Below are 13,292 nucleotides of genomic sequence, written 5' to 3'. Positions count from 1 at the left end.
TATCATTTTTCATTGCTACAAAGTTACTCTTCTAAACTTCATAGTCTTGTTTATTGAAATTTTGCAATTTTCGACAACTTTTATTTTAAGACAGCTTTTATTTTATTTTATATCTTAAGTGCAAGTCTTTGTACAGTCACTAGATTTTAATATTCTAGTTCGAACTTTGCAAATTTAATCAAAATCAAGTTGATACCGAGAAAAAAATTTTTCTCCGTTCCCATGGGTTTAGCGAGTTGTCTAGGTATGAAGCTTTTCTCTTGAAGTATTTGGTTCTTTGCTTAATGGGTTCCAACTACAAATTATAACTGCCACTTCTGTTCAGTTCATACCACTTAATGGACAGTAGTCAGTGTACTTACTAATCAAATTACACCTCAGTCTTACGTTCTCGTGTTAGGTATCTCATCAATTTTACTTAGCTTTTAATCAAGTCATTTCATTATTATATTATGAATTCTTTATTTCCAGTTAACTAGCATTGTTACTTTGCTGCTCATTTCCGCGTTAAATCATTACTCTGTCAAATCGTTACGGTATTCTCTTCGTTTATTGTCGTTTCATTCTAAAGCAGGAGAGAAAGGGTGCAGTTACATCAGTCGCGTTCTCTTTAGTCTGATGTATGACGCTTAGCTTGCGCTCTGCATCCTTAACGAGGTCTCTTTCTTCTCGCAGTCGTGGTACCGAAGGTCGAGTCGAACATTGAGCGAACAGCCGAGATACTGAACAAATGGAACACGGCTCGCCGCATGACGTCCACGTTCCCATCAAAGCTGAAGGCGGCTGCCTTGCTATCAGCGGCTGCCGATCGCGAGCGTGGTTCGGACAGTCCCACCAAGAAGCCGAGTGGTTCTGACACTCCATCCAGTGGTACGTGACGCCGAAATATGTAGTACGTCCTGGTGCTGTCACCACGGGTGTTTTTTCTTCATGGCCGACGGCTGACTCTATCAACGTAAGAAGAAAAGAACGCGTGATACGGCATACGCTGCCCCACCAACTGTGGCGGTGTGAAACGGCGACTATTTGTGGTTCCTTTCTTATGTACAAGCATCGTAGGGCGCATGAATGTGCACCGCCTTGTAGTGCTGCTGCATTCACGCCACTCCTGTACGGTTATGCCGTGCAACAGTCCGGTGTACGGAGTGTTAACGTGGGCGTAATAGTATATGCGTGGGGAATCGGCCGCATCACGGTACTGCTCGTATCTCAATAATAACCTGTCATACGGGCAATCAATATTTTATATGTAATTCTTCAGCAAAAGTGCGAAGCAACGCTTTAAATTGAAATTGCTCGCATGCAGTTATGACGCCAAATTGACAGAATTACGCACTTGCATATTGAGCGCGTATAGTTTGTAAAAGACTGGGCAAAATGCAGTCACCTCGGCCTGCAGCAAACTGCAAACATACAAAACTGCTGCATGATTACGCGGTTGCATGTTTACGCGAAGTAACACGAAGATTTAAGTGTTCGAAGCCCGTGCTGTGGCTATATCAGTCTCTATCTCAAACTGAGAGGCCCCACAAACTTTGTACATTAAAAAAAAATTAGCAGTAAGTTGCGTAAATTCGACTAGTCAGTTTCCGTTTCGTTTAAAATGCGCAAAAAACATCGCGCACGAGGTACCTCTCTCGTATGTGCGCGAAATTTCACGACGGTCATCGCTATTGTATGAGGCGCTCAGTGTATTACTCAACTCTGTCTTGAAGAAAAACTCGTCCCTTGTGAAAAATTGAAGCTCCAGTACAATGTGCTGTTTCTCGAAGCTGATAATACTGCATGTTCGCAAGTAATGAGGTCCTTGGTTGCGCCTATTGCCTTGCATTTTTTGCTTCGAACGTGATACTTGAAAGTGTGTGTCAGGTAACACATATATGTCCCAAGTTAAGGCACGTTCAACACACACATACACCTGCTCATACACATGCGCACATATGCAATATTTTTTTAAGGGGTGGATAGCAGTAAACAGCGAACGACATGAGAAACGTGGTCGGCTTTTTCGCTGTTGAGCATGGGGCGTTTATTTTATTGTTTTGTTATGTCTAATGCCGAAAAAAAAACAAGCTTATCTTGTCGGAATGGCCATGAACCATTTGCTTCTAACCTAGCAGCGAACAGAAGTGGGGGGACACCACAGAACAAGGATCAAAGGAGCAGCTACGCGCGTATATATGCTGGCGAGCGAGCTGTTTTGTTTTGTCATGCCTCCGACAAAATCACGGATGACGCTTTGGTGGAAGTCGATAGACGGCGCTCTAAGTTTAGAATATCCACTGCTCCCTTTTTTAAGAAAGGTGATGCAAATGAACTCGTACTGAACGATATTTGGGGCAGGTGTATGCACAGGCGTGCGCGCGCAGGTTGGGAGGGGAGTTGGGGGGGGGGGGGGGGCGGAGGGGCAATACCACGTTTTTGCACTGCGTTCTGATTGTAATAGCCTCAGTGGGAGGGGGCCGGGAGGAGCCGGGGGGGGGGGGAGGAGAGGGGCCCCGCGCACGCTTATAGTTGTACTCAAGGAGCGTGCGGTGGGGGGCTAGCTGGTAAGACATGGTAAAAAACATAAATCTAAGCCTATGAACAGGACACAGGAAAGAAGTGGACAGGACCAGCGCTGACTAACAACTGATTTATTGAAGCGACACGTCTTTCTCACAACAGCAAAGCGGACGCGCAACAGTCAAACATCGCCGTACATCCTAGGATAACAATTAAAAGGTTGTAAGCTCACTTCTTGCCCACTGGTAATAATTATGCTGTAGCGGTTGTGAAATGACATTCCATTTGAAAGTGTGTCCCCTGAATCCTATGAACGCAGATGCGCGAGGCAGAAAAGTGCAGTACAACCTGCAGAATTCTGACGAAGCGCCGCTGGTGGACGGGCAGAGTTTAGATGCCCCATCAGGAACCCGGACACCCCAAGCAGAAAGGAAGAAACAATCCTCCCCAAGGCGAGTCTAAGGTTTTACATATTTTACGCGCGTAATTTCTTACGCATTTTGCCTACAGTGCTTCATAAGGATAACGACGACGCTGACCGTTCAATTGGTTTATTTTATTGGCGTTCAAACAGAGAAACCTTTACGCTTGTCGGATGCACAAATATATTTAAAAAAAGCTCGAATAACAAACCGATGAGTGTGCATTTTTATTCATGTAGGAGTTCTGGAGTCTTGAGGGGTCGGATGGAAGCCGTAGCCACTTCATGTCTTCTGAGCAGTAAAGGAGGAATCATAACCAGTCGTTCTTTTCGCTTTGTCATAGGGTCCGGAAGTCGATGCGGCATCAGGAACCATCGCTTTAAGTATATTATAGTGCATCCGCCCATTAAATATACTGCTTTCATCTATAGTACATATACTATCGCTCATAATAAAAAGTCCAGATAAGTATAGGAAGCCTTAAAGGGATAAAGAAGGCGAAATGTGATCACGTCTGGTACGATCACATGGCATTGAAAGTTGCAAAATAAGTACGCCCTACTATATATGTGCACGTCCCATCAATGAAGTTTATGATATTGTTCTCAAAAACTTAAAACGGCAAGCACATGACCGACAGCAATGGAATTTCACGGTCCTCCGATCTCTAGGCATTACAGAGATTCCGTGCTCAGCTAGAGTAGCCACACTGCGCCGAACTGAACCACTGCCACTAAAACATGTTGGAAAAGAGGCTACGTAAATGTAGCAGCGGCACAAGAGCGCGAACGATAGCTTCTCCGACCGATTCATAACTGTGGATAGAGGGACACACATGCATAGCTATAACCACGGGATGAATTCTCGCCGCAAAGAGTAAGAACATGAGAAATCACTACTGATTAGAAAAAAAAGAAATGAATCGTAACTGAAACACGCTTCGCATTCTTATGTTGTCCATTGAAGAAAACAATCAGTGACATTGCAACGATGGCATGATGACCAAGTTGACGATGGTACGACGAGGCGCTGCAATGGCTGATATCTAAGGCACCTCTTTGAGATCAACACTGAGAAATACTACTGTGCTGAAAGCCGTGCTGCAAGCAATCGCGTTTCACTTGGCTAAACGCGTCTAAGTCTGCATCTTTTTCAGCAAGTGTGACCATGTCGATCGCCAGGCTTTCTTGAAATTTTTTGCACTTTACATCTTCAGTCCATTCCCTCTCTGTATGCCAAAAAAATAGTTCTGTACCTTTCTTAGCCTGCTCACGAGGACAACTTGAAGTTTATACTTGGAAAGTCAATGCCAAGAACATTACTTGGCTCACTAAGACATTGCAGCTTTGCGCACCAAACAGTCAGGCTGGAATAATTACGAGGAAATGTAATGTTGCCAGCGTCACAGTTCTGTAGCGCTGGCCTGGCTGGCGGTGTCCATACGTACCCTAAGGTCGGCGAACGTTAGTGGTCTTACGAGGCATTTAAAAGAAAAAAAGAAAAAGACTGGTTAGGGCAACCGTATACGGAGAGATGTGCGAGAAATACTTCGTTCTGTTTCGCAACAATGAAATACTTCGCTGTGCAAGTAAGTCCGTGATTAACGCGACCTGTTTAGGTCATCAAAGCTTGTCTCGTTGCCCAGTTTGCATAATGATCCGCTTATAGAAACCACCTCTTTTATCGCAAAGAGAGGCGAAATTATGACAGCCCGGGAAACAAGCGAAACACATAAAAACAGAGGTAGATTAATACAATTGTCAGCTGCAGCTAATCCACAAACTGAAATATTTGTAGTTTGAATGTCGAAAGCAGACAGTCAATTTTTACATAGCTCACTGTTTCTGACTCACGGCTCTCTTGCAAATATTTATGGACACCTGTACTGATTTGGCATAATGCGATTGTCCGTGGCCTTTAGAGAGGGTTAGACGTACTAGCGCTTATAACTTAGTCATGAAGAAATTCAAGGTGAAGTACACAACAAGTTACAATTTCAATACAAAGTGAATATTAAGAAAAACATTTGAGTGTCTCTGAAGAATAGTAAACACTGGATACCTGCTAGATGACAAGGGGCAAAAATACAGCTAATTCATAAGCTTGCTTGGTCAACGAATTCATATGAACAACGGTAACGACACCTGAATAATTTAACAAAGAGGTGTGGGAAGAAGCTGCAGGAATGTTTGAGTACTTCAGGCTCATTTGCCTCACCAATGGGCACATAGGCGTGCCCCCTGGTGAGCGCGCCTGGTGAGGCACCGTCTCGGTGCGTCGTCTCGGTTTTAGTGCTGTTTTTTTTAAAGATATATCCGCACTACCTGGTGTTATGCGTGCTTACTTTGATGATGTTATATTTTGTGTCCATAAGCACTTACTGTATACACGAAGTGAATTGAAGGCAGGTCTTGATTGTACTGAGCAGTTTGTGTATATTTCTTTGTGACAGAACGCCAAAGCCTCTCTTGAAGTCTGTCGAGAAATTACGTCTTGTAGACTCCCAGACCTTCAAGAAGAAAAAGGACAGTGGTAAGAACAAGACTTCAGTTTGTCATTTCAGTGGTCATGGGGAGGGAGAAAGCATGTTTGCCAGACTTTGAAACGTTCGACGATAAACATTTTACGTGGGCGATCTTACTCATTTGCACTGCCTTAATTAGCACGCCTAGGGAATATAATTATGAAATAGTGATGTACCTAGGTGGAAGTAGAGAAAAAAAGTAGGGCCAGCTGGATATGTTTTTGCGGCGAAATAATGTCCAATATATAGAGCGGCAAAGCGCAATCTGTTCCTACGTGACATATGTTTTAATGCAAAACACGACTGGCCATCACCAGATGCTGACAATTGCTCGTAATTAAGAACGCTCTTTATCCGCGCCTTTTGCGCGGGACCGTGACAGGTCAGAAAGCCTTCATCCCGTAACGTCCGACATACAGGTACATCAAATATCCTACAGGGCTTGATGCCTTAGAAATGTTGATTAAAGCAAGGGGAATATTATGCCAAGTACATAGTTGCGTCTTTGGTATGTTAGACTGAAGTTTCAGCAGCGTATATCTAAGAAAAGCTAGTGGCTGCTTTAAAACCTACTACACTAATTAATCTTAAACTCCAGTCGCATTTCCTCGTTATTTTTCATGGAACTGTGCTTTCCATGGCCAGGAATAAATGTGAAACAAAACAGTTGTGGAACTAAGTGTTTGGGCGTCACATTGCGGAAGAGGCCTTGAGAAACTGTCTGCCGTTAAGCGACCTCCAAAACATGGTAACCAGCTGCACCTGTATGCCGAGTCAGAACAATGGTCCCTTGAACATCTAAGAATCTACATGCGACTCATTGTTGTATATCAAGAACGCAGGATCAGAGGGCGGAAGAGAAACTTTTGGCGAATTCCACTGGTCGAGCCGGAGCAAGTTTTCTTGCTCCGCGTTCCAGAATCTGCGTTCCACTGGTCGATTCGGAGCAAGTTCGAGTTTTCCACTGGCAGATTCGGAGCAACCCACTCTGCGACGGAGCGCTCCGTCTTGCAGAGGTGGATTTCGCCGGAACTCCGGCAACGCGGTGACGTCATTTCCGGTACAGTCGGGCAACTCGGTTGTCTTTAGCGTGTTTAAGGTGGGGTCTGATCACCCTGTGCACTTGTTTACATTCCTAAAATGGCGTTGTTTGATTCTGCCGGGCGAGCTTCTGGTTTGCTTCTTGCTCTGAGCGACAGCGAGAGCACGAGTTCTGACGGTAGTAGCACCAGCGATGACGACGAACCGTACGTGCTCTACGAAATGATGCTTAAAGAAATGTTCCCTGACCCGCTGTGCGCACGCCCGAAGATCATCGGCTACATCGAAGAAGAGATTTCCATGTGCTCGTCCATATTTGTCAGCGCAACACAAGAAAATGGCACGCGTGCTTTATCCACCGCGGGGCCGAAATGCGCGCTTTGCAACGGCGACCCATGGAAACGCACAGAGCGGAAGCAGAAATAGTTCCCGGAGCCAATTTATGTGACGTATGCATAAACAACTTCCGGAGCGACCTCAGGCGGAGCATTCACGTGTTCCACTGGCAGATTTGGGTTGGTACAATCCAAGTGCTCGCTCCAGGATTTCGGCGGACGCTCCGGATCTCCCAGTGGAATTCGCCATTTATTGAGCTGCTCGTAGTTACAGAGCCTCGAGCAGACTGCCCCGATGGAGGCGGGGTCCTCGAGGAGGAGGAGGGCCGTTCAGTCGCTCTCTTGTTTACAATACATGGCGAGAGCGGCGTCCCGGGGAAACGTGACTCTACATGTCTTTAGTTCACGGCGGCTGCAATAGTACATAGTTCACAGCCGCGCACAGATGTAAACACGGAGAGGTCATGTGGTCTCTCACTATACACACTCACGTTGTTAAACACGCACACTTTGCCGTTGCTTATATGTGTGTGGCTTTTTTAGTTCGCAACACTCATACGCTCTGAATGTCATCTCCGGACGTGAACACAATTACAAATCATATCATTTCGATTCCCCTCTATTCAACTATTCGAAAATCAACTGCCTTTCGCGAAATCATTCCATTTGACTATAAAGGTCGTACCAGATAAGCTCTCGGTTAGCTTCAACGAAGCGACTGGCCTAAGTTCTGACAATTTACCACCCTCATTGGTACTCCAACCGGTACACAAATTTTCCTTTCAGGTATTTTTCATTCAAGAGGTGTAATTCGGGTGTGGCGACTACTAAACACTTTTTGTCATTGGAAATCAAGTATCCATAAACTTCATTTTTCGGAGATTCGTCGAAGTTCGCCCAGTAGGCAGGGACTGTAGAGCTCTAGTATGAAGCGGCTGTACGTATAGCTGCGTGCCCCTAAAGACGATGCCCCGAGCCTAATTTTTCTTTGCCAACACCTATGCCCACACACACACAGTCCGAGTAGTTCCCGTTTTTTGATAAGCACCTCTGCACGTTTCGTCTTGTAGAAAATGGGACGAATAGAAGAAATCCACGGGCAGAGATATGTGATTGGTGCTTAGGCTAACTTATCACAAGCCTTAAAGTAGCAGTAAAGAAAAACAAAACAAACGCGTGCTGCCACGCAGTAACCCACAATTTTCAAAGATTTTGTTGTTTTTTGTTTGTTTGTCACGATGGGCCTAAGTTCGTAATAAGTAAGCACTAATTAGCTAACGTTCCAGCTATTAATGGACTCGAAACCTTCCATTCAGAAGTTGAAAATCATGTTGAGAGTCACCAGAACGATATGCCTCCTCAAGTGGCGGGGCCACGGCAGAAAGCAGTTTAGAGTGCCGGACAACTTGAAGAGGCTTAGCCAGCGTTTCTGCTATTGACAGATTACGGGTAGGGCGTCGGAGTTATAGCGGCAATGGCAACACATCCAGACAATCATCGTGGCCGTCGGCTGCTCGGAACTGCTTACGACCTATTCATACTCGTGGCATACCATTAAAACCTGTGCAGTAAAGATTGTCAATGTTTAACTTCTTAGAGCTCGCATTTCCCAAAATCGAAGTTATATCAGCTATCTTCATGAACACAAGTCGATCAAGTATTTATCGACAGGCTCTACAGCTTCTACAATTAAGATATTGTGTTTAAGTTACTGCTTTCATATTAGTGAATTAGGATGTTGGCTACAAAACAGTGCGAACTGCTCGGGTTTGCTGTAAACAACTTGCGGTTGCAGAGCGGCATGGCTTTATCAGAATTCCTCATCTGATTTATTTCACATTGGGCTTTGAAATTCTTGCCTCGCTCATGCTGAACAACAGCCCCGATACGATGGTCTAATGGTTATGGCGCTCGACTACTGACCCGGAGGTCGCGGGATCGAATCCAGGCCACGGCGGCTGCATTTTCGATGGAGGTGAAAATGTTTGAGGCCCGTGTACTTATATTTAGGTGCACGTTAAAGAACCCCAGGTGGTCGAAATTTCCGGAGCCCTCCACTACGGCGTCCCTCATAAGCATATCGTGGTTTTGGGGCGTTAAACCCATCAATTATTATTATTATTATTATTATTATTATTATTATTATTATTATTATTATTATGCAGAGGAGAAAGACGAGGAACGTGAGGGAGGCCGCAGCGTCACTGAAGGCGCCGACTCGGATGACCGGTGCCCTCGAGAGACGCTGCCACTACTGGACGTCGCCTTGCCGTATCCAGTGGTGCCTCGGCCCGCACTAGTTCGAGAGCTGAGCCGGCAGTACGCTGAGCCGCATGTGCCACGGGTGAACGTCTGTCCTCCGACGCCCCTGCACACTGATCACGACGAACGGTATGGCTCGTTTTAGTGATAGCCACACATGTTTCCGCGTGTTTCTGCTGGCGCTCTCGGAGGAACGCGCACTCGTCGTCTCGCGCAGCCAGAATAATTTGTAAGCTTGCTATTGAAAGGCTGTTCCACATCCCCCGTCATTGCCATGAGTGGTCCTGTCTAAACAGATCTAGTATACACGCACAAATACAATATAAAAGACGCAAATGCACGAACAAACGAGATCGGGGGACAGCCGCTACTGTAACTCAATTGGTTGAGCCTCGCAAGAGTCATGCGAACGTCGTGAGTTCAGCTTTAGATGCTAGTAAAGTGTTCACAAAAAAGTGTTTTTGTTGTCATTTCAGGAAGGCACACATCGAACGCCAGGACACGGATTCGTTGTGACGCAAGCCGTGCCGCTCCTCACGATGCATGCATGTGATGTCAACATGTGTGTTTGTAATAACTGTACTTAACGTCTTTACCTTATCTTCCTCGTAACGTCCAGTCACTTGGTCGGACAGTACGTATGCCTTCAAGAGAACAACACTGCTTTTGAACTTGTGTGTACAAGCTAATAAAAAAGAACATATTGCCGCTTGCGGGGTGTCGGTGGCGTGTGATAAGAGGACACAGGTAAGTCATTCGCGCTAGCTTTCATTTTGTCCAGCGGACATCGCCGGTCTGCTCGAATGCTACAGTTGCATTGTAACCGCTTCTTGGTTATCTATCAGCCAAACCTAGCTTCCAACGGGATCAACAAGTTTGAGCAGCAACATCCTACAGTGGGATCACGACTTCATATTTAACTATTAACAGTTCTATTAACTATTAACAACTCTAATGGCTTGACAGTGGCAACTGAAAATGGTGCGTAGATTCGGCATGTTAATACGAAAAAGTGGAAATTTCTCCTAGCACAGCTGGAAAACGTAGGACTGCTTTAATGCATTGCATTTGTGCATGCGCATGTTACCTGTAGATATAATACTTGATTTCAACTGGCATGCCCGTGCTGAGATTTTTTTGTGTGTGTGTGGTACGATTTCTTATAATCATACTGTCGCCAATGTACATATTATAATGGCCAGTGCATGACATATGACTAGAATCGTTAGGCTCTATAATGGTGCATAAATAGGTCAAGAGTGATGCGCGCAAGTCGGATGTGAAACGTTGACGCGTTGTTGCGGTAAGATTAAAAAAAAAATTATTCGTGCAAACAGCAGAGTTCACAACAGCCTCATGCAGGGCTTTCGCAGATATTCTTTGTTTATCGAAGCAGTACCACGCTGGAAGCATTTTCTTTATTAGTAAGGGCCGCCTCTCTGAGGCGCCAAGATGAGACGAAATGTTTCTAACTGTTCGCAAAATTGCGGGCATTCGATAAATATGTGGTCAAATGAAGTGTCTGAGTCGCATGCGTTATGTGTAGTGCCACTTCAAGATACAGACGTGTAAGAATGTGTACGGATCTCGTTGTTGCATGAACTACAGGGACAAACGCTACGAAAGGTCCCTGTCTTTCAAAATATACGATTTGAACTGCTCATTGAACCATGCGGTCCTTGATAATCCTCATTCCTGTAGAGTTCCTGTAACGCCCGATGAAGAAAACACAATGAGTGTCTCTATAAATCTGCCCTCCGCATATCATTACTAATTCGATATGACATGATTTGCTTCGAACTGATCTGATAGTTGCCTTATGACGCATCAGTCAATATGTTTTAAATTACGTATCAAAGCAAGTAATTCTCAAACAGCATTAGAGTTGCTCAGAGTTTCTTTAAAGTTCATTTACGGTTTGAATACACCCCCCCCCCTTCTGAGTGCACGCACTTTTGACCATGAATAATGTAGTATGCATGATGCTACAGAACACTGCTCCTGCAGTTGATCTTTTTGTTATTTCATTGCGCAGTGGGTGCAAAATCGCAGTTGATTGTAAAATCATAGAATCAACATATGTCGCTTATCCATCATTCAAAAAAGGAAAAAAGCTACATCTCATTTAACTGGTTCATGTGAATCGCCTAGAATTACAGTTCCAACTAGTAAGTTGAAAACTTCTTTTGAGACCAGGAACTTACATTGTCACTGAAGACATCATTATCCGCCAAGTTTATATTGGGGTCACAGAAGATGGTAACATCGAATTGTAATTAAACTCTCGTATCTTGTGTACCACGGTATAATCATGAGAAACACCGCAATTTTCACCCCCTGAAGTTTTCAACGTTCACCTAAATCTAAGTATACGGGCGTCTCTGCATTTGGCCCACAGATATAGGCTAGATGCGGCCACCGAGGCCGGGAATCGAAGCCGCGACCTCGTGCTCGGCACCGCAATACCATAGCCTCTAAGCAACCACGGCGGGCAATTGTGTAATGCTCACACCACATCACACGTGCTACCAGACCCTTGCACGAGCTTTTGCGTTAGCGTATAACCCCTGTATTTCAATGAAAGACTACATAAATGACGCCCCCATTTAACTTCGCGCCCAAGAAAAGAGGCATCATTTATGTTCCATATCATCGGAGACCGCAAAAATGCTCAACGTTGATTGAGGCCCCGTCAAGACCTATTGTAAGAGCCGTTATCTTCGCTGGTCGGGACTCATTAAATTGATATTCTGTGCATGATAGTTAAAGAGAAGAGAATGGCTAGACCAATAAGCGTGACATATGCACTACGTTTGTCAAAGATTCAGACCTATCAGTTTTTCTTCAAATATTTAATATATCAAGACACATTTAAGGTGCAGTTTATGCACTTGCTTGAAGCGGCGATGTGTCAGCATTTTACGACAGCGATCTGCGAAAGGCGATTCCCAGAAATGCGTGTTTTATAACAAGTGAAGTTGTGTTCAGGGTTCTATGGCGCAGACACCGACATTTCAGAATGCTGCGCGCTTGCATCGCAGTGGAACTGCCGGTGTGTTTGGGGTAAGTGCCGACCTTGCACGAGGGCGGTAGGCGGGTGGGTGCGGCGTAGGGCAGGGGTTAGCAATCGCGTGACGAGCAGTACTGGATCTCGACGTGCGAGCGTCGCGTGAAGCAAGAGCCGCCGATCCGAGCAGCTCGGGCACGTCATGCGTCGTCGCCAAGGGGCTCCACGTCGTTTGAGCAACTGGAAATTCGGTCAGAGAGCCTGTATCAGGCTCGTGCAGGCATCAAGGCCACCGCAGAAGCTGTGCCGGTGTCCGCACAAAGGGTGGCCTGGTGCGGCCGGGCTCGTGGCAGCCAAGCGTGACCGGTTGACGGTTCTCAAAGGGCCCGAACCGGGGCACCACTTTCCGCCATTGTGGCTCCGCCCTCGCACCGTCGTCGTAGCCCCGCGTGCCAGCGACAGTAGTGAGAGTAGCTGCGGCTAACGCGCCGGCCCGAAACTCACTCCCAAGCGGAACCGATCTAATCTGTCACGCGTGGTGCGCGCACTACGAGGAGCCATGGAATGCAAATGTGGTTTCCCTCATGAAGGACCGTTTGAGCGTGGAAGGCTGCGTCGTTTCCGGAGGTGCCTTAAAACAACGTAAACGGCCGCGAGAGTACAGGGCGCTGACTTTTCGCGCTTTCCAAGGGCTCTCGGTGGCGCTGCACTGCCATCCGTCTCCTGCTCTGTGGCTCGCGCAGCTGCTCGCCGCGGCTCATTGTCGCCAGTAATAACCGCAGGGAAACGGCTTATGAGCCCAGGTTTCCAAACGCAGAAGGAACGAATGTGCCTGGCAGAAAAAAAGGGCCCACAGGGAGAGGCGCATTCTTGCCGCGACGTCGGAAGCTGGCAGCCATTGTTTCCTGTTGAGTCGTTCTCGGTGAGATGTTCCACAACATGACGTAAGAGCTTGGCGTATAGTGAAACTTTTGCAGTGGCGATCCGTTTCATTTTTCAAATAACTGTTCTATCTAATGCTGATCTAGCAATCAGAAATGTTCATACCAAAGATAAATAAAGTAACAAACAGACACGAAAATGAAGTTTTCCTTGAAGTGTTCTATACCCGCCATAGCGGCTATGGCGTTGCCCTTGGTAGTTGTAGGCACGAGGGCGCGGGTTCTATTCCCGGCCACGGTGGCTACATTTGTACT

At 46.0% G+C, this 13,292-nt stretch overlaps 1 protein-coding gene across 1 annotated transcript; it reads left to right on the top strand.

The window, feature by feature from the left end:
• Positions 1-675: 675 nt before the first annotated feature.
• On the top strand, positions 676-9,792 carry LOC119376857 (uncharacterized; the record flags this gene model as incomplete). The annotated part of the gene is given in 5 exon segments (XM_037646544.2): positions 676-870; positions 2,825-2,957; positions 5,380-5,459; positions 8,993-9,218; positions 9,566-9,792. Coding segments are annotated over 5 exon segments (600 nt in total). The 3' UTR covers positions 9,606-9,792.
• Positions 9,793-13,292: the final 3,500 nt, after the last annotated feature.

This window comes from Rhipicephalus sanguineus, unplaced genomic scaffold, assembly GCF_013339695.2.
Source record: "Rhipicephalus sanguineus isolate Rsan-2018 unplaced genomic scaffold, BIME_Rsan_1.4 Seq25, whole genome shotgun sequence".
Classification (NCBI taxonomy): domain Eukaryota; kingdom Metazoa; phylum Arthropoda; class Arachnida; order Ixodida; family Ixodidae; genus Rhipicephalus; species Rhipicephalus sanguineus.
The sequence above is the reverse complement of the archived record's forward strand: the minus strand, read 5'-3'. Positions and strand labels throughout refer to the sequence as shown.